This window comes from Hippopotamus amphibius, chromosome 16, assembly GCF_030028045.1.
Source record: "Hippopotamus amphibius kiboko isolate mHipAmp2 chromosome 16, mHipAmp2.hap2, whole genome shotgun sequence".
In the NCBI taxonomy this organism is placed as follows: Eukaryota; Metazoa; Chordata; class Mammalia; order Artiodactyla; family Hippopotamidae; genus Hippopotamus; species Hippopotamus amphibius.
The window spans coordinates 54,150,321-54,176,057 of record NC_080201.1 but is presented as its reverse complement, the minus strand read 5'-3'; the positions used below and the strand labels follow the sequence as shown (position 1 = coordinate 54,176,057).

Here is a 25,737-nt window from a genome sequence, read left to right as displayed (position 1 = left end):
CAGTCCGCAGTCCCTGTGCGCATGCGCTACGGTCACGCGTCTCCCTCTCTCTTCACCCCCAACCCCCACATATGCTAATCACTGTGCTCGGGAGTGTGGCCCCTCCGGGGAAAATGCAAATCAGCCCTCCCAGCGCCTGAGGCCTCCTATTCTCCCGCGCTAAGATTATGCAAATAAGCGGGCCTCAGGTCCAGGATCCAGGCCGAGCGGATACCCCCCACCCCACCCCCAGCGCATCCTATTTTCTGTAAGGCGCGTTGATGATCGCTCACGCACGCGCGAGCGTTGCAGTTTCTCGTTCCGTCGGGCTGCGGACTGTACCAAGTAAACCCGGACAGCGAGGGGCAAAGCCCGGAACCCCCTGCGCGAGCCTCGTCGATGGCCCGACTCCGCGAGCCCCTCTTCCCACTATACGACAGGAATGGTCTATCTCGCCGCGCAAGCGCCCTAGGCTCTTCACGCCCCTCGCATTCCCTCCTACCCCAATTGCAGCGCAGGCGCAGAGCCTGGGCGTGCAGCCGCTGCCGCCGAGCCGGAGCTGGGGCCGCCAGCGCCGGTGAGTGTCCGGGATGGAGTGCGCAGGGCATGCTGGGAAGCGGGCACTACGGCACCGTTGCATGACGGGAGTGATGGCCCCTGTCACTGAGGAGCCGGCAGCGGTCATGGGCCGTGATGGCTTGAGGGCGAGACCCAGGCTCCCTTTTCTCCCCCCACGCGGCTCCGTGCCGCCCTGGGCATCCTGGGAAAACGGGACGCCGTGCCCTAAAGCATTGTGGGAGTCTGCTAGTCGTTATAAGCCTGGTGCATTCTGGGATTATCCTAGCTTTTGGGGAACGGTCCCTTTTGTCACACACCTTCCGCTGAGCATTCTGGAAGCTTGGAGTGCTTCGACGAAGAGCGCCTTGGAAGGTGGTCGTTATAGGCCCGAGGCATCCTGGGGGAAATTGCAGCAGCAGGGCATTGTGGGGACTGGTCCTTACAGTCCTAAGATTATGCTCTTGCCTCCTCTCCCTGCCGTTGTGGGAACGGGTGCCTATTATGTTTGCTTATGGCATCGAGGGATTTGATTGCTGTAGGCCCAGGACATTGTGGGATCTCAGGCACTGTGTTTGCGTTATGGTAGTGAGGGAGCCTCATTTATGCCCCCTAAGATCGTGGAGGCCAGTTTGGCGGCCATATTCATTATAGGAATGGGACTTGGGCATCAAGGAGTGCCTCTACCTGACATCTCGAATACTCTGGAAGGGGCTTTGTGTGATCTGGGCTTGGGGAAGGGTGGGCTGGACTGGTGAGCAATGGCTCCTGGTAATCCTATAGGAAGTTCTCTTTGTCCCTGGTGTATGGTTGCCAGTTAAAATACAGAACACCCAGTTAAATTTGAATTTCAGATAAATTAATATACCTATGTTCCATGCAGTATTTGAAGTGTACGTTTTTAAAAGACTATCTGAAATGCAGATTTAACTGGATATTATATATTTTTATTTCTAAATCTGGCACCTTATCCTGGCATAAAGTAGAATTACCAAATTAAATGGGGCCCTGTAGGCAATAGGGTATTATGAGAACTCTCCCGGGCCAATTATGAATCCTCTCTGTCCTTAAAGCCCAAAGTAGTTGTCTTTAGAAAACTCACCTGCCACTGATGTCAGCTTTCCTGTGCCCCAGCCTCCTCCAGGCTTCATTCCCAGTCTTTTTCTCTTTAGTCCCCAGCATTAAAGTTGACCCCTAGGCATTGAAGGGATCATGTATTTTCCACCATATTAACCAGTGCACAACACAGTGCATATAAGAGGTGCAGCTGACGGTGTCAGCCCCTTCATAACTTGCTCTGCCTGGCTCTCTACTCCCAGGGAGCACAGTGGGAGGCAAAAGAAGTGATGTGTGTGTGTGTGTGTGTGTGTGTGTGTGTGTGTGTGTGTAGGGAGTATTGATGAAGAAGGAGAGAAAGGAGAGGAGTCAGAGAAGGCTTCTTGGAAGAGGCAGAGGTGGTGTTAGGCTGGGGAAAAGTTTAGAGGTTCTTGTGTTTGAGGTGGGCTTTGGAGAGAGAGTAAGAGTTCTCCAGGCAAACAAGGGGGAAGGCGCACATTCTAAACAGCAATTGCAGGATTTACTAAGACCCACAGGTGTGAAAAGTCCTGTTGTGCACAGGGAGAGGTGCAAAGTCTGGAATGGCTGGGGTTTATAGAGGGTGGGGTGGGGGTAGGGGTTAGTAATAGCCATTGCTAATGGAGTACCTGCCACATACCAGCAATTTATATGAATGAGCCTACTGAATCTTCAAAAAATCTTTTCAGCTGAAGGATCATTCTATGAGAGGTAGGATGACATGGCTTCAAATAATAGTTCACCCATCTACCATTTGGTATAACCTTGGGCCACTTGTTAATCCTCTTTGTGCCTCAGTTTCCTCATCAAAGGAAGATACAAAGGAGATAATACTCTGTCTCAGCATGGTTACAAGTACATAAGTTAAGCCCTGCAAGCCCTTTTTGTACCTAGAAGGAAACAGGCTGGAGAAGGTAGATCTTTTGCTTGAAGCTATGCTGCTAGAATGGCAGATTTAGGATTCACACCTAGACACCATCTTGGCAAGGTATAAATTGATAAAGAATTAGGGCTGACATTCACAAATCAGTGCAGCCACACTAGTTGTTTAAATATAGAACTACTTCTAGACTGGTTGGTGTATCACCCCTATACCAAGTAATCCCTACCCCCAACTGCCACTTTGCACTCTTTCCCCAGCCCTGTACTTTCCCACAGAGCAGCAAGTAAAGGGTTAATGCCTGGCACAGGCCCATGTTCCACTCTCAGTTCTGATTGGGGCCCATGTTAGTACCCACTGTTAAATATTTGGAATGTTACCCTTCCCCACCCCATTGAATGAAAGCCCGATGCGGAGATGAAGGCCTGCAGAGGGGCAGAGCCTGCACTCAAGGCTGTAGGCAGTTAAGGATGGGGTTGGGATCATCTTTGCCTTGCCCACAGCACTGAACACACCGAGTCCTGGGGAGGCAGATGCTATGTAAAAATTTATTGAGTCACCACAGGCCTTTCCTTCCCCTGTCCAGCATCCCTCTCTACCTGCCGACATCCTGCACTAGAGAACTTGTGGCTGAGGTGTGACTGTGGAAAGCTGGCCAGGGAGGGACACTGCCCCGCTGCTGCTCTGCTCGTGTCTCCTGTCCCGTCCCCTGGCCATGACAGAGACCCGTGAGCCAGCTGAGACTGGGGGCTACGCCAGCTTGGAGGAAGACGATGAGGACCTCTCTCCAGGTGAGATGGCCTTAGAGGTGGTGGGGGTGGCTTGCATATCATCCTGGTTTGGGATTGGGGGTCCACTGAGAAACCTTGACGGAGAGTGGCTCCTTGTCTTGCTAGGTGTTCTGTCCTGATGAGGACTCTGTGCCCTGCTAGGGGATCTCTTCCTGCTGAGGTTTCTGGGGGTTATAGATTGGCTGCGATTGCTCTCCTTGTTGTGATCACTTTCTTTGCTGGAAGTTCTGGATTGGCTGTGGTTTCTCCTCTCTATGGGAGTTCTAGATCGGCTGTAATCTCTCTCCTTGCTGGAGGTTCTAGTTTGGCTGAGATCTCTCTCCTTGCTGGAGGTTCGAGATTGTCTGAGATCACTGTCTTTTCTGGGGGTTTTGGACCGGCTGTAATATCTTTCCTTGCTGGAGGTTCTAGTTTGGCTGTGATCTCTCTCCTCACTGGAGGTTCTAGATCGTCTGTGATCTCTCTCTTTTCTGGGGGTTCTAGATCGACTGTAATATCTTTCCTTGCTGGAGGTTCTAGTTTGCTTGTGATCTCTCTCCTTTCTGGAGGTTCTTGTTTGGCTGTGATCTTTCTCCTTGCTGGGGGTTCTAGATAGGGTGTGACCTCTTTCCTTACTGGAAGTTCTAGATCGGCTGTGGTGTCTCTCCTTGCTGGGGCTTCTAGACCATCTGTGACCTCTCTCTTTGCTGGGGGTTCTAGACAGGCTGCGACCTCTCTCCTTGCTAGGGGTTCTAGATCGGCTGTGGTCTCTCTCTTTGCTGGAGCTTCTGGACCATCTGCGACCTCTCTCCATGCTGTGGGCTCTAGATCGTCTGTGACTTCTCTCTTTGCTGGGGCTCCTAGACTGGCTGTGACTTCTTTCCCTTCTGGGGGTTCTAGATTGGTTATAACTTTTCCCCTTGCTGCAGATTCTAGACTGGCTCTGTCTTCCCATCTGACTGGGCGTTCCCTTCCGGGTACGACTTCTTGCCCTGCTATGATTTCTCTTCCAACTGTGACTTCTCACCCTGCTGTAGGCCCTCTCCCGACTGCGGCTTCTTTCCCCTCTGGGCGTCCTAGACCTGCTGCGGCTTCGGGACTGGCTGCGGCTTCCGGGCCGGCTGTGGGTGCTAGACCGGCTGTGACTTTGGGGCCTGCTGGGTGCACTACCTTGGTTGTAGCTCTCGACCCTGCGGAACACTTCAGTCGGGCTGTAACTCCATTCCCTGCCGGGGGTAATCATCTGACTGTAACTCTTCACCTTCCTCAATGATAATGGAGACTGGCTGTAACCTTTCTCCTCGAAGGGATTTCTCATGGGGCTGTAACTCTTTGCCCTACTGGGGGTTACAGCCAGGCTGGAACTCTTCCCCATATGCAAGGCTCCTGGGGGGCTGTAGCGCCTCTTTCTGCTCGCATTTCTAGGTCGGCTCTCACTCCTTTCCCGGTTGTTGGTTCTCGGCCGGCTGTAACTCTTTCCCCTGCTCTGTTTTTGCTGGGAAGTAGGAGTTCTTACCCTGCTGGGCGTACCTGGTCTGACAGCATGAGTTCTTATCCTCCTGGGAGTGCTGGCCCTGTTGGCTGACCTCTTGGAGCTGCGGCTTCCCCTTCTGCCGGGAGTTCTGCCCCGGCTGCGGGTGCCTCTGCGCCAGGGGCGTCTTACCCCACTGGCCTTGCTGGCTTTGCTGGCCCTGGTGTCGGTGCTGGCCCTGGTGTCGGTGCTGGCTTTGCTAGGTGTTCGTGCCCTGCTGTGGACCCAGGACTTGTTGCTGGGCTGGTTAGAAGGGGCTGCCTTTGTATTGGCCCATTTGGGAGATTTGGAACTGCTCGGGCTCGTGACCGAGTTGGGGGCGGTCGACAGTTTGGTGGACACGGAGGCGCTGTTAGGCATTGCCGATTCCGTGGTCTTCAGGGAGGCGGGAGGCTTGGGAGATGCTGCGGGCATCGAGGGTCCGGTGGATGCCGGAGACATGCTGGGCTTCCGGGCTCTCTTAGGTGGAGAAGGCACGGTGGCCACAAAAGGGCTCGTGGTCCTGGAAGTCACGGTGGACACAAAAGGCCTGGTAACCGTGGGTGACCACCTGATTGCCTTTCCCAGGCCAACTTCATGAAGTCACAGTGGGCAGTGAAAACTCTGGAGGGGAGGTGGTGTGAAGTCCGAGGTGGGAGGAGAAAGAGGGGTGGGGCCCGCAGCCCAAAGCTGGAGGTGTTTGCTCTGTGGTTTGCAGCCATTTGGCAAATACCTCCCCAGACTGCCTTATGCTCAGCATTGCAGGGGACACAGAGATGGTCAGACCCAGGTCCTGCCTTCCAGGAGTCTCCAGACCCAGACAGTCACTGCCCATGCTGTGAGGGTGTGTTAGGGGGCAGGGGGAGCCCAGATGAGACAGGCAGTGACCTCCTGGGCAGTCAGGGAGGACCTCATAGAGGAGGTGACGTGGAACTGGCGCCTTAGAGAAGAGCAGGAGTTTGCTAGTCGAAAAGGAAAGGGTTGCCCCAGGTGGAAGAAGAGCAGAGGCAAAGGCCTGGAGGAGGGAGAGCAGGGCCACCCTGTTCATTCAACCCACACATTCTGCTGGGGACCCCAGATGAGTCAGACCTGCTCCTGAGGGATTCCTGGCCTGAAGGAGGAGACATTCAGGGGCCCAGGTGACTATAGGCTTTAGGACAGTGACAGGGGAGATGGAGCCAGGGTGGAGGGAACAGGGGAAAGACCCTCTACCTGAAGTTGTCAGGGGTGGTGACTTCATGGAGGACAGAGCCTGTGTTGGGTCCTGAAGGATGAGTAGGAGGTCGCCAGGCAGATAGGGTAGGGAACAGTGTTCCCGGCAGAGAGAACAGTCAGTACCAAGGCCTCAGGAAACATTTATTAAATGGCAGAGAGATAGCAGGACAGAGGCAGGAACAAGTAAAAGACAGAGAGAGAGGCAGGGAGGGATGCTTAGCAAACATTTATAACCTGTTCTTCTGAGATGGGTGACGCTGGGAACCCAGTGATAAGTTAGACCAGGCCTGCCCACTGGTCTGGTTTGAAAGGACTTTGGATGGACTCAGCCCTGAGGGTTCGGGACTAGGACAGCCAGAGGTCAAAAGCAAGTGGCTGGCTGCCTGGGATTAGGAGATCTGGGATGCCCTCACCAGGGAAGAAGGCCTCTTCCTGGGTCCTGAAGGATAATGGGAGACATTCCCAGCAGAGGAAGTGGCATGTGTGAAAGTCGCAGAAAAGCTCTGTGAAGTGGAATGCCAGGCACAAAGAAAGTGTTGTAGATGCTAGGGGAGGCAGCTATGAGCCAGACGTGGTCCCTGCTTTCGGGGTCAGGCAGTAAACGCATAAGCAGGTGTTGCATACAATACATTGAGGAGAAAAGTAAAGGAGAGTTAGGGGCATAGGGAGTGCGAGGGAGGGGCGGCTGGTTAGACAGACTGACCAGGGTTTCACTGAGATGGCACTTGAGCAGAAATGTGACAGAAGGGAGGGATCAAGCCTTAGTCCATCTGCAGAAAGGGTGGCAAAGGCCCTGAAGCGGATGCCAGTCTGGGGAGTTGAGGGACGTGAGGAGCCGGTGGGGCTGGCCCAGGTCTGCGTACGCTGCTGGAGGAAACTGAGGAAGGGGGGCCAGTGGGTGCAGGGCTAGACTGTCGCAGTCCTAGGAGATGCAGGCTCCTGCCACCATGTCTGAAGAAGCCGGCATTTCCCTCACCACTGCTGCCGACCATAGCGGAGGCTCCCCTCTCCACGACCCCTGCTGGGGTCCATACCCCCATATTGGGCAAGGGTGTCCCCCTTGCCTGTACAGCAACAATTTTTTTTTTAAACCTAAACTTGTCCTGGGCATGTCCTTTATACCCATGAAATCACAGTAATATACCTATACTTATAAATATTTTAACTCGCTTAACTAGACATTTATATATATGTGTGTGTGTGTGTGTGTGTGTGTGTATAAAGCCACATATATCAAAGTGTGTATAAATGTATGTTTTAATTTGCTTAAATACCTGTTCAAGTGTTTGCCTCCCTAAAATGATCCAGTGTGGGCCATCACCCACATTTAGGTTTCCCTGTTTAGCTGTGTGACTGGAGGCCAGTGAGTCACCTAACCGCTCTGTGCCTCGGTTTCCCCAATTGTCACTTAGGGATAATAACAGTACCTCCCTAGGGTTGTTGTAAGGATTAGTTGAGTTAATATATAAAAACAGGGTTCTTAAAATAGCAGTAGACACCGTCATTGTTATTTTTATTACTCCTACTTCTCCTACTTTGTTCTTTTTAACCCCCTAAGATGCAGTTCTTACAAGACATTCATTTGCTTGACACACAGATAGGGAGCACGTCCTGCACACGGGGCTCCGTTCTGTGTGATGGGGATTCATCTGTGGGGAGGGCAGGGTTGGGCCCAGGCTGCCCTCTCCATCCTGTGGCGAGTCTGAACGGGGCTCAGGGAGGGGACAGCCGGGCACAGCCCTCTGTCCTCTGATGCCACCATCTTTCCTGACTCACCCCCACTAGGCCCCGAGCATTCCTCTGACTCCGAATACACTCTCTCAGAGCCGGACTCTGAAGAGGAAGAAGATGAGGAGGAGGAGGAAGAGGAGACCACTGACGATCCCGAATATGACCCCGGCTACAAGGTGAAGCAGCGCCTGGGGGGGGGCCGGGGGGGCCCATCCCGCCGGGCCCCCCGAGCAGCCCAGCTCCCGGGCCCCCCAGCCCAGCCCTGCCAGCTCTGTGGCCGCTCACCCCTTGGGGAGGCCCCACCAGGCACCCCACCTTGCCGGCTCTGCTGCCCCGCTACAGCCCCCCAGGAAGCGCCAGCCCCTGAAAGCAGGGCCCTCGGGGAGGAAGAGGAAGAGCCACCTCGGGCTAAGGAGGGCCGACCAGCTGGGAGGGAGGAGGAGGAGGAAGAGGAGGAGGAAGAGGGCACCTACCACTGTACGGAGTGCGAGGATTCCTTTGACAACCTCGGGGAGCTGCATGGGCACTTCATGCTGCATGCCCGGGGTGAGGTGTAGGCAGAGCCCCCACCCAGGGAGCTTGGCAGAGGGGCAGGGTTGGGCGGGTGGGGTGGGAGGAGGGGGCTGAGGAGGTTGGGGTGGTCGCAGGGGTCATGGGGATGGGGGACCGCCAGTCTGTGTTGTCTTAGCAGTCGATGTGTGAAGGCCAGAATAAAAGCCAAATCCTGTGTGTCGGTCCAGCGTGTTTGGTGTCTGTCTGTGTGTGTGTGTGTAGTAAGCTTGAGCGTGGGAGGCATGTGCCTGGGCATTTACCTCACCACCCCCGGGCTCCTTGGGGAAACCTTAGGCTTGTTGTTGCCAAGATAATTAATGTTTACTAACTGCATGTGTTCAGTGTGGTTTCCATGTATTTAATCATAGACCCTGTGATGTACAGGCTCAAACACAACAGAATTTTGTTTTCTCGCTCACACCGTAGTCCAGGGTGGGTGTTTCCGGTGGGCAGGTAACCTCCATATGGTGATTTGGGGACCCAGGCCATCCTGTAAGCCTTCCGTAATTCACATGGTCATGGCTGGGTGTCCGTGGCCTGGGCTCTGCCGGTGGAAGAGGAAGGGGGCCTTGGAAGGGTGCACATGTTCTCCTAGAAGCCCCAGCCTGGAGGTGGCATGTACTGCCTCCACTTACGTTCCTTTGCTGAGAGATTAGTCACGTGGCCACAGTTCACTGCAGGGGAGTCTGGGAAAGGCAGTCTAGCCAAGTGCCCAGAAAGCAGAAAACGGTTTGTGGAAGCCAGCTAGTGCTCTCTGCCATTTCATCCAAGAACCTTCACAAAGAGGACTTTAATCATAATCATAGCTCTACTTCCTGAGTGCTTCCTGGGTGCCAAGCGCCAGTCCAAGAGCTTTATGTATATTGACTCAGAGAAGTTGTGCATCTAGGAACTTACAAAAATAGAACCTTAATTATAATTACAGCTGCCATTTCCCCAGCACTTACAGAGTGCTGCATTTTATTTGCATGAGCTCATCGGGTCCTTAGAATAATTCTGCGAGGTAGGGGCTGGCATCCATTAATTCATTTCACAAGTATCCTTTGACTGCTCACTGTGTGCTAAGCATTGGGAACACACCAGTTAAAAAAATAAAACCCTTGTCCTCATGGAGCTTACGTGGAGGTGGGAAGGGGCCACTGGCGGGGACAGAGAGTAAACAAGAAATAAACAAGAAAGATGTAACATATGCTGGATGGCAGTAAGTGGTGTGGAGAAAAACAGAGACGAGAAGGGAGAACGTTCAAAGCGGGTGCAGTTTTAAATAGTGCAGTCCTCCCTGTGGAGGTGGCAGAGACCTGAGAAAGGGAGGGAGGGAGCCTGGCACACGGGTGGGAAGAGCGATTGAGGTGAGGTGCCCCACGTGTCAAGGAGGCAAGAGTGGCTGGAGGGGATAAGGGATGGCAGAGCTGGAGGGATGAGGTCAGAGGGGAACAGAGGGTCAGCTCATGACAGCCTCGTGGAAAGAGGCTCTTGCTCTGAGATGGGAAATGCGAATTCACAGAAGCTTGGCATGGAAGCTCCTTTGAAAATAGAAGCCTAATTATAACCATAGCTACCATTTACTGAGCATTTACTGTGTGCCAAGCTCTGTTCTAAGGCAATTTACGTGTGTTAACTCATAGAAGCTTGGCAACTAAGAACCTTCAAGAATAGAACCTGAATTACCGTAATGGCTCACAGCGGACCAAGCCCTGGGCTAAGCGCTTTTTTGTGGACGGTCACATCGGATCCTTATGAGGTAGGGACTGTTATTTATTACTCATTCGTTCAGCAGTGATTTATTGAGCATCTAGGAGATGCAGGCACTATTTGGGGAGCTGGGAATAGAGCCGTGAACACTATGAACAAGAATTCCTGCCTTTGTGGAGGTTATAAAGGGGAAAACAGATACCTGAATATTTAAGTAAAACGTATCGAATGTTAGAAGGTTATAAGCACTGTGGAGGAAAAGAGAAGTGGGATGGGGAGGCTTGTGTGCCTGTGAAGCAGTTTCAAATGGGGTAGTCAGGGAAGGCTTCACTAAGAAGGTTGACATCAGAGCAGAGAATTAGAGGAGGAGGAGCAGGCCATGTGGCTGTGGGAACAGCAAGTGCAAAGGCCCCGAGGTAGGAACCTGCTTGGGATGTTTGTGGAAGTGCACTTGGGATCCAGAGGCTGTTGCTGAGGCAGGCGGGGGAGACTGGTGGGAGTGCCAGGGCGGAGCTGGGGAGAGCCAAGTTGCATAGGCCATAATACCGACTTTGACTTTCTTTCTGAGTCTGTCATCATCATAACCGTTAGAGGCACAGAGGCTGTGATCATGACCATTTTACAGCTGCTACAACCGGGGCACAGAGAGGTTGCGTAATCTGCTAGAGGTCACACAGCTAGGAAGAAGCAGAGGCCAAGTTTGAATCCAGACAGCTGGTGGCAGGGCACACATTCTTAGCCACTAAGCCACACACCAGAAAAGACTGTCCACAACCACCATCTGACTTGTAGGAGTGTATTTGGTCTCCAGAGTTATTGAGGTTTTTTAATCATGTTGGTTACCAACATTTAAAAATGGGCAGATTTGACACAAAAATGGAAGTTTCTGGCTTCCCTATGAGATTGATGGTTGAACCCACAATCCCACGGGGCAGTAGCTTGCGGAGCTGAGTATGGGTCACCTCCTGTTAATGGGACATTCCCTCCCAAATGCCCAGCCCCCACCGTCTGGCATCTGGACCCTTCACACCCTGCTTGCCTCACTGATTTACGGTACCTGCTTGGCCCCAAAGAGCACTTACATTTTGATGCCTGTTATAGGACCTTGACCAAAGCATGTTTCAAAGCCCATACTTTTGATCGTAGAAGCTCAGAATCTGACATTTATCCATTCTTTGAGACTTTCATAACCACTATAGCTTAGCATCATTGAATCTCAGAATCATCAAAGCAGAAATTCACAGCTCATTAAAACAACATGGATGGATCTTATTTCCTGGAGCAGCATGCCTAAGCCCTCTTCTGCCCTAAAATGGGGCTTTCTAAGCACAGGAGTAGAGAATTATCCATTCATCAGCAGAAGTTCCTAAGGATCACAAATCTGGGAGTCAAGAGACCTGGTCTGCTGCCAGGGGGGTCATTCAGTTCTTCATTCTGCCCAGGCAGGATATGGAGATCAAGCTAGGAATTCCAGAGGATTCAGTACTGGGAATTGGTTACACTGGTATTAGAAGGCTAAAAGCACAAACATGGAAAAGTGAGAGAACAGAAATTAGTGTCTGCAAGAAGCTCCCACCTCTAGGACTGAGATGCAGAAAGAGAGTTGCAATGGCCAGAACCCAGTGGGAACTTGGAGGGCAGGCCACGCCACATGTGTGGCTGGTGCAAGGACCAGCGACCATGCAGCTGCTGCTTAAACCCCAAGAGGGGCACAGCGCCTTATGCTGAGAGTGTAGAAAGGTACTGGAGCCCGAAGAGCTGCTGGAGGGGTTCCAGCAGGAGCCCAAGACAAGGGGAGTCCCTTCTCCCCTCTTCCAACCTTCCCTCTGCCCATAGCTCTTGGGGGATGAACTTAAGGAAGCCAGCTCTCCAGGGAGTCTGGGAAGCAGAGTTGCAGAAAGCCCAGCCTCACAGAGCAGTGTGGAGGTGTGGGCTGAGATATAGGTGAACAGCTGGGCGCAGTCAAGTTCTTTTTTGAGCCTCCATGGTAAGCGCTGTCCTAGGTGCTGGGGACGAAGCAGTGAGGAAGACACCACATTTGCCCTCAGGAGCTTGGATTCCAGAGGAAGCACACATATGATGACAAACACAAGTGTGATAATTCCAAGTGGTGAAGAGTGCTGGGGAGAAACTAAATCAGGGGAAGGGTGGGAGGTGCTATTTTAGCCAAGGAGGACCTCTCTGAGGTGGCAGGGGTTGAGACCCGAGTAATGAGGAGACAGCCTTGCCAAGTTCTGGGTAAGAGGGAACAGCAAGTGTGAAGGCTCTGAGGCAGGAGCCCGCCTGGCGTGTGTGACTGGAGTGTAGTGAAGAAGATAGAACCAGCAGGGAGTGAGACTGCTTAGCAGGCTGGGACCTAGTCATTGTTGGGCTTTGCAGGCTTGGGTAAGGTCTTTGGATGTTATTTATGGGATGCCATTGGAGGGTTTTGAATGAGGAGTGATGTAAGCTGATTTACATATACACGAGGTGGTCTGCAGGAGAGAGACTGGAAGGGCGGGGGGGAGCAGTAGTGATAGCAGACCCGGCCTCCTGCTGTCTCGTTGCTCTGCCATCCTGTGGTTGCCCTCCTGGTCCAAGATGGCTGGACACTATGTCCAGCTTCCAGGTGGGAAGGTGGAGGAAAGGCAGGTTCCTTTTTGAAGCTTGAGGACTCAACCCAGGAATTTAGTCAGAACTCGGTCACATGGCCACATCTAGCTGCAAGGAAATCTGGGAAATGCAGTCTTTGTAGCCACCATGTGCCTAGCTAAAAAGTGGGCGCTAGCTCAGTCTCTACCATATCCATCTCACCTGTGGGCTTTCAAAATATCCCTCAGTTCAAACAGAGTCTGTGATTATTGTGTGCCGGGCATCGACCACTGTCTCCAGGGGCAGGGCAGGTAATGCAACCCAGTGGAACTCAGCCCAGAGTTGGACCTTTCAAGAGCTGAAAATAGGACCTTAATGGAATATCTCCCAGTGTTGGCCAAATATAACAGGAAACAGAAGGTATCTCTGTTTGACTCCAAACCAGTTTCCCCACAGGGCCAGGCCAGCTCTGCCCTGAGCTCCCCACTCCCCATGCCCTTATGTTCTCTGGGAATTCCTGCTCAAAAGCCAGAGTTCCTTGTTTAGACATTTTATTATGGACCTTTTGTTTTTAGATTCTATTTCTGTTAGTTTATTCATGACATCTCACCTACACATATAAAAAATATTCTGTGACTAGAATGTACATAAAATTATTTAAATGAACAATAAGTTATCTGGGGAGCAGGGGGACAGAGCCTTCCAATGCCATGGCCCCTCCTTGAGTGGGAAGGGCTTGCAGGGGGTGGGAAGAGACAAGGGCTCAGATTGCAACCCCCATTCCGACTTTGCTCTCCCATTCCCCAAAACCCAAGTGGCTCCACATGTGGGACCCATTCAGTGGCATTACAGGCTGGCAACACCTCACTCTCCCTGCCCCCATTCAGGCACAAATCCAGGCACTTGGCTCTTACAGCCCCGTTGCATCCATCTGGGAAGAATTAACGGTGATTACACAATCTTCAGCTAGCTGTCATTTCAGACTATTTAATTGGCAACGAGGGAAGATACAAATAGCAAATTTCCCTCTTTTGTGTTAATTTCTCTTTTTTAAAACAAAAAAACTCACTATTGTCTGATTTTACTGTTTCCCTGAAGGTTCTGTGTCCTCCAGAGATGGAAGCTCTAAATGAGCATTTTCTGGGTCCTATTTATCAGGAGTCCTTTACCTTTCCAGGGGGGAGAGTAAATCCCTCCAAGGCTCCCATCCCACATCAGAGGTGGGTCCCACCAGCCACAAAGCTCCCATTGCCCCGGGGAGGGCTTAAGCCACACTCAGAGCTCCCCCCGGGCATGCCGGATGTAGTGTTGATGCAGCCCTGCTTCCTGGGCAAAGTCCTGCCCACACTCTGTGCAGGCGAAGGGGCCAGGAAGGGTGCGGGCCTCGTGCACCTGGCGATGCCGCCTCAGAGAAGCGGCCTGCCCAAAAGTCTTGCCACAGTCAGGACAGGGGAAGGTGGGCGGGGTGGCGGTCAGTGCAGCCGGCTGGGAGGGCCTGGCCGGACCGTGGCTGCGCTGGTGGGCAATCAGGGCCTTGGAGGAGGGAAAGGAGCGGGCGCAGGTGAAGCAGATGAAGAGGACCCCCTGCAGCTTCTGGGCCACGAAGTCCGCTGGGTGCTCCCGCTTCATGTGACGCTCCTGGAACTTGGAATCGGCGAAGGTGATGAGGCAGCGGGTGCATTGCAGGGCCCCTAGGTGGCCTGAGGGATGTGGGGAGAGGTTGGGGGAGGCCAGCAGGAGCCACCAGGACCTCTCCCAGCCCCAGGATGTGCCAGCAATGAGCATGCAGGGCTTACTACACGCCAGGTGCTCTGCCAGGCCTGGACAGCAGACTTAATGGGCCTGTTTTGTGGATGAGCAGACTGAGGCTCAAAAAGGTCAGGCAACTTCCCGACAGTCATGAGGCTAGGAAATGAAATGGTGGAGCTGGGACTGGAAGCCAGGAAGTCTGCCCTCCCGACAGAGCTGTGTAATTAGAGCACAGCCTCTGGAGCCAGACTGCCTGGAACTGAATCCCGTTTCTTCCGAGACAGCTAAAAACTTTTCATCTGGAAAACGGGGTAATAACCATATCAGTATCCACCTCATAGGGTTGTTGTAAGGAATACACGCATTAACTTATAAAAAGTGCTTCAAACAGTGCTACACAGTGGTTTGCAATAATTATTGCTGAGAAAGAGAAAAGCAGCCCCACAGCTAGGAGCTGGCCTGGCACTCACAGCTAGGCCTTGGCGTTCTCCTGTTGAGCATAAACAATTTCACAGAACATCGTCCGACAAGGCCGTGCTGTGACTGAGACGAATCAAGACAAGAACACGCCATGACGCCTTCTGAACACAGACAAAACGTGAACATTGTCCAAGCCACGAAAATGGCCAGACACCCCCCCAGTCCTGGCTAACGTGAGTGTGCGCTGCTGCTTTACCAGTTACACCTGGAGCCTTGCTTTGTTTCTTCCTCCTCCTAGGTAAGATTTATTAAGACAGCCAGCCACATAACTGCCCCTGCTTCCTGGCGGCATCCACCCAGAGCAAAACCCCTTGAACCCTTCCCCAAATCCCCTACCGCAAGCCTGAATCCTGTAATAAGTCCTTTCTCACTACTGAGCTGTGCCATGACATGTGTGCTTCCTCAGCGCTGTGAACAATAAGCCTGACTTGTTCGGCTCCAGGTGTGTTCCTGGTGGTCTCTGGCTGGAGAGCATGGACACAGTGCTTTTCATCGTTATAAATACTTAACCTCTCTTTGCCTCAGTCTCCTCATCCGAAAGTGATCATTACCAATTTCATAGAGTTCGTTAGGAGGACAGAATGAGATAACAAATGTTAAACTCTTAGGATGCCCCTAGCACATAATGAGCGTTCGGTGGAAGCTGTCGCTGTGATCCCGTCAGGTTGGCTGCCTTCATTTACATGACGCTTTCCCCTTTTCTGCCGCTAATCCCCATGCCAGCCAGCCCTGCGAGGCGAAGAGAGGCAAGCCCTTTCGACAGACAAGGAAACAGGCCTAAGTCACACTGAGAGTCCGGGGCAGAGTTGGGACTGGGGCTCTCAGCCGTTTCCCGGCCACCTCTCCCACCCCAAACCTGCTCTCTGGGTGCCACTCTGTGCCTCTGAACTGCATCCCGTTCATGCTTATGTGGACAGAGCTGGGTGCACAATGCCCTGGGCACTGAAATGCTCTAGAAATCCTTTTAGCATAACAGCTCCTGCACCCCACCCATCTCTGGTCAGCACTACTCACAGATATCATCTCCTGGACTTTGGGGACTTCTCTCCTTGGACGAATCCTGCTGCTCCATGGACTCTGTGGGTTGCTGGTCCTCCATGGTGACTGAGACCCTTCTGGTCAAGGGAGGAGCACACATGAAAGAACAGTAAATCAAGTGAAGTCACTCATCTATTGCCAGTCTTAGAGGGCCCGCTAATCCTATGACTTGACAGGTTCTATTTGCCAGTCTTTGGCCACAACCACCACCTTCCCCGTCACGAGATAACATCTCCTTGAATTCTAACCAGATAGAGCATCTCACTAGATAAGATTCAATCCTCTCAGAAGATTCAACTCCCTGAGCCACTGACTCCCCTTCGAGTCTTCTCACTTTCGTGAGATCTCTTCTTTGCCTCCTACTTCAAACTAACTTGCTGAACTCAAAGAGCGCGGGACCCTCGATCTTTCACACCAGCCTCATCCCCTTCTCTCCCACCTGTCTTGAGGCAGGTAGTGGTACCCACGCTTTAGCCTGCCTCCTTCCGGGAGACATCTTTCTCTGGCATCCCGAAACTCTTATTCCACCCAGAGCCCGCGGTTTCAGCCGCTGTGACCCGCTGCCCCCAAATACTGCCCTGGGCTCCCTCCCGAGGCCGGTAGCCCAGGCCTCTGCTTTTCTTCAGACAGCAGAGGGCTGCCTTTCGTTGCGCCTGTCAGTTGCTCGTCACAGCGCCGTCACCCGAAGGGAAGCGGGATAGGGCCCACCGAGTCTTAAAGTCCCGGTGGTTTCCACGGCCTTTCGCCTGCTGAGCGTTTCGAAGCCCAGATCTCGGGTTGCCATCCGACTGCAGTGATGCAGGCGCGCCAACCGGGCCCTGAAAATAACGGGAGGGGGCCTTCTCTGTACTGGGTGCGTAATGATGACGTTGCCAGCCTCCCGCGCCTGTAGACCTATGCTTATTGCGCAAGTGTGTTAGGCTCTCCTGGCGCGCATGCGCTTTGGTTCCCTCATTGTTCAAGGCTCGGGGACCGCCGAGTTAGCGATCGCTCTTTGGCCGTTCTGCGCAGGCGCTGCAGAGCCATGTCCCCGAGGTCACGCATTCAAGACACACCCCCTCCTGAGAGGAATGACGTCAGGTTAGAGCCTCCGGGACGAGTCTGGACGCCCCCAGATCTCAGCGCTCAAGCCTCTTGGGCCTCCGTCCCCGGACCCCAGAGGCGGGGCTTCTTATCGGCTGACTGGCTGCTACCGACTGCGCTGTCCCTTGTGCGGGCTGTTTGCTCGGTTGGTGATTTACAAGGGAGGACGGGGCTAAAGGCCGATTTCTGAGTTTTTGAAGCGTAAAGGGAAACGCATCCAGAAAGAGGGCGGACTCCCAGGTCCCCGAGGAATAGGGCGTGGGCGCCAGATTTCTAGATGCCTGCGAGTGATATTCGAGAACGAAAGAAGAGGACAGGATAAAAGGCTTAAGTCTGAGACCAGAGTGGGGAAGCTAAGAAAGGAAAAGGTTGGGCGCTCCGTGACCCGGGTCTTCCTCTCTCCTTGCTTTCCAGCTATGCCTCCGCCGCGGGGTGACGTGACTGTCTTGTTCCTGGGGCCTCCGGGCTCGGGAAAATCAGCGCTGATCACAGCGCTGTGCGACAAGGATGTGGAGACGGTAGAGATCCCCGACGGCCGGCCGGATTCCGGGCTCCCCAGCCTGCGAGCTGCAGGCCCAGGCCTGTTCCTGGGCGAGCTGAGCTGCCCACCCGCAGCGCCGGGACCCTGGGCGGCGGAGGCCAACGTGCTGGTACTGGTGCTGCCCGGCCCTGAGGGGAATGAGGAGCCCTTGGCCCCAGCGCTGGGGGATGCAGCGCGGGCCGCCCTGGCCCGAGGGACCCCGCTGCTGGCTGTGCGGAACCTCCGTCCCGAGGAGTCGCAGAATGAAGCCCAGGCCCGGGATCAGACCTCGGCCCTGCTGGACAGCGCCGGATTGGGCGCCGCGGCTCTCTTCGTGCTACAGACCCACTGCCGTAGCAGCGACGGCTGCGAGGAGCTGGAGCGCCTGCGGGCGGCGCTGCGAAGTCAGGCGGAGGCGCTTCAGAGGTGAGCGCGGCGTTTCAGGGTGGGTTGAAGAGGCCTGGTGCTTTATTTAGTTTGTACCTCCCACCCCTGAGGTGTTCTCTGAGGTACGCGAGACACCCCCAGCCCGGCGAGTTTGGGCCAACCTTAACGGGATTATCTGCTAGAAGCCCTGCTCCTTCATCCAGATCCTGACCCTTAGCACAGGTTTTGAGGTCCACGAGGCTCCACCTCAAGCTAGCGCTCTATGCTTGACTCTTTTCTGTCATCTAGGCCAAGGGTCAATGAGAAGCCCGGACCTGTGGTCCAGGTTCCGCATCCTGCGAGCCCTCTGAGGTCATAAGCCCGGCTCCCTCGCAAGAGTTCTAGGAGGGGCAGGGACCTAGTGCCAAAACACTGACCCAGGCCAAAGTGTGAACAAGGGCTCACTCTCTCCACACAAGTTGGTGATCTCCGCGAAGCTTTTACCCGAAGACTCCACTCTGCAGCCTTCACCCTCCTCCCCACCATCTGCTTGGTTCTCAAGCTACCCCAGTCTCCGGAGAGCCACACCCTAAGAGAGCTCTGTCTTTTCGGGGGCCCTTCCCCACTTCGTTTCTCTAATCCCCTCTCATTTCTGTGCCCACTTGCTGGCTACCTCCTGAATTTTCTCCCCCAACCCAAGCGGCCTCGATTTATAGACGTCAAAACGAGGCTCAGGGAAGGGCAGCCTCTCCTCCAGGCCCAGCACTCATCTTTTTTCCTTAGCCACACACCCTTAGTAAGAGCTAGTAGATGAGGGCTTTTCCCTTCACCTGCCTTAACACCCCTCCTAACGTCTAGTCTCAGGAAAGAGCGCCCTTGATGGCCTTGCCCTTGTCGCATAGGGCTCGATTTTCCTTTCGTCTTCAATAGAGTCGCGATTCTTTCTTTGCTCTAATAAGCCCCACTCTCTGTGAGTTTTGCCCCGCCCAGCACCATAGCGTTTTCTTATTCCTGCAGGTCCCTTGGAAAGCCCCGATCCCGAAGAGTGTAAGGGGAGGGGGACACTTAGCAGGGTCCCCATTTTCAGCTGTCGGAAACCTGATTTTAATCTAGCCGTCCCACCCCTTTTTTAAGCCCCTCTCTTTTCTTCATAGCCTGGGATTCTATTTCGTGCCATTAGCCTGGCCCCTCCCTTTCCTGCTTATTGGAAAGCTCCGCCTTGTCATCATACCCCAGTCCTGTGCCCCTAGCCCAGCTCTCCAGCATTTAGCCCCTCTTCTGCCCTTGACCCATCCCTCCCTTCCCCCGCAGGCTCCTGCCACCGGCTCAGGATGGCTTCGAGGTGCTGGGCGCCGCAGAGTTGGAGGCTGTGCGCGAGGCCTTCGAGACGGGTGGCCTGGAGGCGGCGCTGTCGTGGGTTCGGGCCGGCCTGGAGCGACTGGGCAGCGCGCGCCTGGACCTGGCCGTGGCCGGTAGGGCTGACGTGGGCCTTGTGCTGAACATGCTACTCGGGTTAGATCCTGACGACCCAGGTGCGGTTCCTGCTTCGGCGCCCGCGGGGCCCACACCCTACCCGGCCCCAGAGCGCCCCAACGTGGTGCTCTGGACCGTGCCCCTGGGCTCCGCGGGCACTGCTGCCACCCCCGACCCGACCCACTACGACGCTCTCATCCTCGTCACCCCGGGGGCCCCCACTGAGAAGGACTGGGCCCAGGTCCGGCCCTTGGTGCTACCAGATACACCCGTGGTCTGCGTGCGAACAGACGGCGAGGGCGAGGATCCGGAGTCTCTAGAAGAAGAGGAAGAGGCGGAGAAACCCAGCGGCGAGAGCTTAGAGAACGCGGGCCGAGGCGGGGTTGAGAATGCACGCAGTGAGGGAAGGGAGAAACATGGCCCTGGATCGCAGGAAGCAGGCAGTGGGGAAGGTTCAGAGGAAACCGGCAGCGAGAGTTTGCAGCCGGCTGGCATCGGCGTGAGGAAATCGGGCAGCGGGGACTGTGAGCGCGCGGCGGTGCTCAGCCCAGAGGACGAGACGTGGGAGGTGCTGGAGGAGGCGCCGCCGCCGGTGTTCGCGCTGCGGCCGGGCGGCCTCCCGGGGCTGTGCGCGTGGCTGCGGCGCGCGCTCCCGCCGGCGCAGGCGGGGGCGCTGCTGCTGGCGCTGCCGCCCGCGTCTCCCCGCGCGGCCCGGACCAAGGCTGCGGCGCTGCGGGCCGGGGCGTGGCGGCCGGCCCTGCTGGCTAGCCTGGCGGCGGCGGCGGCCCCGGTGCCGGGGCTGGGCTGGGCGTGCGACGTGGCGCTGCTGCGCGGCCAGCTGGCCGAGTGGCGGCGGGCGCTGGGGCTCGAACCCGCGGCGCTGGCGCGACGGGAGCGCGCGCTGGGCCTGGCGCCGGGGGAGCTGGCCGAGCGGACGCGCTTCCCGGGTCCGGTGACGCGCGCAGAAGTGGAGGCGAGGCTGGGCTCGTGGGCGGGCGAGGGCACCGCCGGGGGCGCGGCGCTGGGCGCGCTCTCCTTCCTGTGGCCGGCGGGCGGCGCGGCGGCCACCGGGGGCCTGGGCTACCGCGCGGCGCACGGTGTCCTGCTGCAGGCGCTCGATGAGATGCGGGCCGACGCCGAGGCCGTGCTGGCCCCACAGGCGCCCGCGCAGTGAGGGGTGGGTTGAGGGCCGGGGCTTCCGGGGTGCCCCGTGTCCCGGCTGCTCGGCTCTGTCAGGGGCTGAGGACTCCAAGTCCCCGTTAGAGGGGGAGGGCGTGGGGGTCCAGACTCTAGCATGGGATGTCTGGGCTTGTGAGATCACAGAGCGGCGGGGGGCCACCGCTCAGAATCCTGGGTGCTTGAAGGGGATGAGGGCTCTGACTACTGGTTGAGATGTGTGACTTCTAGTCCCCAGGATTCCTGGGTCTTGAAGGGGAATAGAGTTCGGGAGACATGACTCCTGGTTTCTCTGGGGACCAGAGGGTGTGACCCTCAGACTCCTGAACTCCAGACTCTTGAACTCCTGAAGGGAGTTGAGGGTTTGGACTCCTGGCAGGGAGTATATCTTAGTCTCCAAAAAGTAGAAACTGGATCTGTTAGGTGTCTAGTCCTTCCAGGGGGAGAGGAGATGGAAGCCCTGATTCCTGATGAAGGGGGTCTCCATCACACTGAGGGTTCTAGCATGGATGAGGGGGCCTGGGTTCCCCAGGGAGCTGGAATCCTTGGACTTCTGAGCCACAAAGGGATGTTAAGGCCTCGGTTTCCGGCGTTGGGGGAATAGCCCTGCATACAAAGTTGGCTTTGAATTTTCACTGCGGGGAGGAAGGATCTCTGAAGTCTCAGAAGTCCTGGCTCCCAACAGGGCTGTGGACCTTGGTTCCTAATTCATGGGTGGCAGAAGGTCTCCATCAAGAGGAGGGAGTAGGGGGCTGTTTCAGAGAGCTGGAGACCCTTTGGTCCCTCTTGGGGAATGGAGGGGTGTCTAATATTTGTCTAATATTGCCTGGTGACCCAGAGTTTTTCCCAGCTGTTGTGGGGAGGATGGTACCACAAAAATGATAGAAAGCAAACGTTCTGGGCATGGTGGGCTCTGGGGGTAGCCAGAGACCAGGAATGAGGCCCTCTGGGCGTGGAAGGGCAGGAACCCATAACTCAGAGGTATCTCCCCAAAATCCCTAATGGATTTGGGTCCTGGTAGCTGCCTTACTCTGAGTGTGAGTGGGAAGGGATATGACTGCCTGCATTTTATAGGTGCTGAGCGATTATGAGGCTCTCTGAGGAGTCTGTTCCTCTGTTCCTCTCTCCTTTAGGTGTTTCTATCTCTTTTTGGTCTTGGTTCCTTCTGTCACTAAACCTTAGCCCTTTCTGGCCTTGGTCTTATGTACACCTGCCTTTTGGGGGAAGCAGCCATGCTGCTGCACTAATCCAAACGCCTCTGTGTTGGCTACCTCAGGTATCCACAAGAGAAACAGAGAATGCCACAGGCAGCGAGGGACCCACAGAGCAAGTGTTCCAGTCTGTGGGAATGTGCCACAGTGGGGCAAAGGCAGAAACCACAGTGCCTGGGATGTTCTAGGCTGCTGGCTACAAACAGGAGAAGCCACAGGTCACAGAACCCTTCAATGCCAAAAACGGGTGGGGCCCGGGCGGGGGGGGGGGGGGGGGGGACCTGAAATGCTATCCAGCAGAATATGTGTTATGTTAGATGGGGAAGGCAAAGCCCAGAGAGGGCAGGCTCTAGGCCCAACAGCACACAGCAAGGCCTCTGCCTGTTCTTATTTGCTGCCCCATCCCATCCCCCAACCAATGTGATCTTCCTTCTGATGCTTGAGCGCACCACCTGGGGTCCTGCCTTTGCACTTTCTGTTATTTCTGCCCGGAATGCTTTTCTCCCAGATCTTCGCATGACTGGCTCCTTCTTGTCAATCAGGTCTCAGCCCAACTGTCCCCTCAAAGAGGCCTTCCCTGACCACTGTAACTACAGTAGCTCACACCCCCACCCGGCTTATTCATCTCAGCTTGTTATTTTTCCTTGTAGCAGGGATTACCATAGAAAGTTACCTTATTTATTTATTTACCTATTTATTGGCTACTCTCCCCGTATCTGTCCTGTTCTCTGCTGCACCCCCAGCACCTAGAATAGTGCTTGACACACACAAGGTGCTTAGTAAATATTTCATTCATTAATCAGTGGCAGAGCTCGGGCTGGAATTTAGGTCATTGGCCTGTTGCCACGAGACAGGGAAGAGGTGTGAGATGGGGGAGAAACAAGCATCTCGTGGGAGAGAAAGCCCCTGTCCGAGGTCAGTGGACCTGGGAAGCAAGCACGCCTTTGCCACGGTGACTCCGGGTGACTTGGGCCAGTGCCTTCTTTTCCCACCTGTGCAACAAAAGGGCTGGACGAGAACCATAAACACTTGTGAGATGCTATTTGCTGTGACAGCCGAAGACAAGGGTAACTGATCTGAGGGCTGCTTCCCCCATGTGTACCTTGAACTCCCACCGCTGGCACAATCTGTCCCATCAAAGTTGAGATGGGCAAGATGGGGAACAGCGTTGTCCTCAAGGGTCTTTTGGCCTGAGGAGACTGTTCCTCACACACATCTGTAATACCCGGTACAACACTGTCTCCCCCTCAAGTGCAGGTCCATTCTCTCCGTCAAGCCCGCCTGTCACGTGCAGAAACAGGAGACGCGCAGAGCAGTTCTGTCTAGTAGAAACAGAATAGAGCCACAAGGGTAGTTTCCAATTTTCTAGTATCCACATGGGAAAAGGAACAGGAAACAGGTGGAACTAATTCTAATTGTATGCTTTCCCTCAATATATCCAAAATATTATCATTTCAACATGTAATCAATATAGGGAAAGTACTAATGAGATATTTCACATGCTTTTTGATGCTAAGTCTTTGAAAACTGGTATGTATTTCTCACAACACTTCCAATTCAAATGATACATTTTCATTAGAAATACTTCACCTCTATTTAGAGTTCAGAAAACTCGTATTTGGAGAAGTCGATTCATATACCCAAGTTGTCCCAATTATATTGAATAGTTTTCCAGTAACTGAGATGAGTAGCAATTTGTAAATTAATCAGAAGCAACTAAAATGTAAACCTCGGTTTCCCAGTTGCACCAGCCGCACATGGTGACTAGCCACAGAATTAGACAGCACAGCCCGAGAACACTTCCCGTTATCACAGGGAATTCTGTTCACATTGCTCTGGGGTCAGATAGCCCTTTGACTGACCAAGGGGGATAAGTCACACAGCAAATGGCACCTAGCTCACAGGGTTTTGGTGAGAATTCAGTGTGTGCATGTGTGTACACGCATCCTGTCTCTGCACAGCAATGAGCTTGCAGCCCCTCCTGGAAGCTGGCACACTGGGAGCTCAAAGGTCCATCTCACCCCTATGCCTTTGCTCAGAGTGCCCTCCTATGTTTCTGCCACTTTGCCGCCATCTCTGACTTGGTCCCGTCTGACATCTCTGCTCTGCGCTTCTCTGTTCCAAATTCCCTCTGTGCTAATGCGCATGGGAATCCTGCCTGAGATCAGATCTGACAAAGCAAAACCCAGCTTTGTTTTCATTTGTCGCTGGCCATTGTGGAGTGTGCTGATTGTGTTTACGTAGTTGCATATCGGTACTCTTGGGTGTCACGACTATCTTTTAGGGTGGTTGCCATTTAAATGATGACTTTGAAAGGGATTGAATTTTAGGCTCTGTGGAGGCAGCACGTTGCTACTGAGGCATCTGTCTTTGGCAGCATCCAAGCAGAAAAGACTAAGACTCCCTTGTGAAAGGATTGCTGGCTGCCATCATGGTGTGTCTACTCTGCACCTGCAGGCTGGAAGGCCCTCGGAGGCAGAAATTCAAGGAAACGGATGATGAATCATGCTGTTGCCACCACCAGAAGCAGAAGAAGTGCAAACACCTAGTGACCTTAGCTGAGATTTGTGCTTGTCTGGATAATGATGGAGAGACTTGTGTCCCTGGAGGTGGGGAACCATGGAGGTGGGTAAATCAAGGGTGGGTTGGCTTGCGGTGCTTTTTGGAGGAGTGAATAAAAAAGTAGAAATTCCATTGTGTGTGTGTCTGTTCTTTGGGGGTTTAAAGAGGGGAATAAAAGGGTGCTTTGGATTTTGACTAGAGCTGGAATCCTAGACTCCTGGGTCTGAGGGAGAAGGGGTCCAAGGGTGGGGACTCCTGGGTCCGTGGAGAGGAGAGACAGTGGGGGTCTGTGTAGGATAGAACCCTGTGGACTTGAATTAACGGACTTTATCTCAGTTTTGCCACCCTGGAGGGTGGGATGGACTAGTAATTGTTTAGCCCTTGGGGCTGTGATGAGACACATCTCAGCTCTGGAACCAGCTTGGCCCATTAATGCCCCCAGTCTGTTCAGCGTCTGTGCAGCCCTGCCCTTGGATGGTCCCTTCTCATCCTAACTCAAGACCTGCCCAGGGGATCTGCTTGCCTACTGGGACAACAGCAAACATAATGCGCAGAGGGTTGAGAAGCGCTCATCTATTGGGACTTCCTCTCTTGCTGTGCTGGCAGGAATCCCCAGGGGTCCACACATCAAGAAGTCCAGGCTAGGGCATTCCTTGTTGGTGCAGTGGATAAGACTCAGTGCTTTCACTGCCAGGGCCAGGGTTCAATCCCTGGTTGGGGAACTAAGATCCCTCAAACCCCAGGGTATGGCAAAAAAAAAAAAGAAAAAGAAAACAGAAAAAAGAAAAGTCCAGGCCTATCTGCTGAGTGATAAGAGACATATGGCCCAGTCAGCCCTGAAACCCAACCAGTGTAAACCCTATGAAAGAGAACTGACTAGCTGACCAGCAGCTGAACCCCGAAGAGACCAACAAAACCACCCCCCAGGTGAACTCAGACCAAATTGCCAACCCATAGAATGTGTTAAATACAAGGCAATTATTCTAAACAACAGAGACTTGGAAGGGCTTGGTATGTGGCAAAGGATAACCGATAGGAGTAATTGTGAAGACAAAATGAAAAGCAGCCCCTAAGACGTCATGGTGGCCATCCGTGCTGGGTATGAAATGTGTCTCGCAGGGAGAGGTGGGGGTGGGGCAATCGGGGACCCGAAGGCAGTACCTCCTCCCCTCCCCGTGGGGTTTCGTAGGGCCATGTGACCAGCTCCAGCTGGTGAGTTGTGTGAAGTCACTTCTGGGTGGCAGCATTTATCACCCATGTGAAACGGCCCTGGGCTCTCTGCTGTGCACAGAGATCACTACTGTTCAACTTGGTGACTGCTCCACGATTCTGACGAGCAGAACGCCCTGTGGACGGTGCTAGACATGGAAGGTCAGGGATAAATCAACCTTTCCTCACTGGGTACTTCTGTAGCAAATACCACTCCTGTCCCTCCCGATGCAGGGGGTGTAGACGTGCCTGGTCCACTGATGTTGGCTTTGACCATATCATCTACCTTACTCTGCAGGACATGAGCGCCCGCGACCTCGGCAGGGGCCCTTGGTGCACCT

The 25,737-nt window shown here is 54.2% G+C and overlaps 3 protein-coding genes across 10 annotated transcripts; 2 read left to right on the top strand and 1 right to left on the bottom strand.

Moving 5' to 3' along the window:
- Nucleotides 1–346: 346 nt before the first annotated feature.
- Nucleotides 347–8,300, top strand: ZNF428 (zinc finger protein 428). The gene is made up of 3 exons (XM_057711001.1): nucleotides 347–556; nucleotides 3,075–3,279; nucleotides 7,769–8,300. The coding sequence occupies exons 2-3, from the start codon at nucleotides 3,204–3,206 to the stop codon at nucleotides 8,269–8,271; spliced, it is 579 nt and encodes a 192-aa protein (XP_057566984.1). The 5' UTR covers nucleotides 347–556; nucleotides 3,075–3,203; the 3' UTR covers nucleotides 8,272–8,300.
- Nucleotides 7,799–24,293, top strand: IRGQ (immunity related GTPase Q). 4 transcript variants are annotated; one of them, XM_057710991.1, is made up of 5 exons: nucleotides 7,799–7,890; nucleotides 9,892–10,007; nucleotides 14,794–14,931; nucleotides 17,294–17,825; nucleotides 19,077–24,293. In XM_057710991.1, the coding sequence occupies exons 4-5, from the start codon at nucleotides 17,296–17,298 to the stop codon at nucleotides 20,410–20,412; spliced, it is 1,866 nt and encodes a 621-aa protein (XP_057566974.1). In that variant the 5' UTR covers nucleotides 7,799–7,890; nucleotides 9,892–10,007; nucleotides 14,794–14,931; nucleotides 17,294–17,295; the 3' UTR covers nucleotides 20,413–24,293. The 4 variants fall into 4 exon arrangements, with proteins under 4 accessions (XP_057566974.1, XP_057566972.1, XP_057566975.1 ...); XM_057710989.1 differs by lacking the exons at nucleotides 7,799–7,890; nucleotides 9,892–10,007; nucleotides 14,794–14,931 and adding an exon at nucleotides 16,679–16,876; XM_057710992.1 differs by lacking the exons at nucleotides 7,799–7,890; nucleotides 9,892–10,007; nucleotides 14,794–14,931 and adding an exon at nucleotides 16,883–17,006.
- Nucleotides 13,505–16,666, bottom strand: ZNF576 (zinc finger protein 576). Of its 5 annotated transcripts, none has more exons than XM_057710996.1 (4): nucleotides 16,505–16,666; nucleotides 15,773–15,873; nucleotides 14,749–14,821; nucleotides 13,505–14,229 (listed from the first exon to the last, which is right to left on the bottom strand). In XM_057710996.1, the coding sequence occupies exons 1-4, from the start codon at nucleotides 16,578–16,580 to the stop codon at nucleotides 13,805–13,807; spliced, it is 675 nt and encodes a 224-aa protein (XP_057566979.1). In that variant the 5' UTR covers nucleotides 16,581–16,666; the 3' UTR covers nucleotides 13,505–13,804. The 5 variants fall into 5 exon arrangements, with proteins under 5 accessions (XP_057566979.1, XP_057566981.1, XP_057566983.1 ...); XM_057710998.1 differs by lacking the exon at nucleotides 16,505–16,666 and adding an exon at nucleotides 16,264–16,498 and having other exon boundaries at nucleotides 14,749–14,859; XM_057711000.1 differs by lacking the exon at nucleotides 14,749–14,821 and having other exon boundaries at nucleotides 16,505–16,635.
- Nucleotides 24,294–25,737: the final 1,444 nt, after the last annotated feature.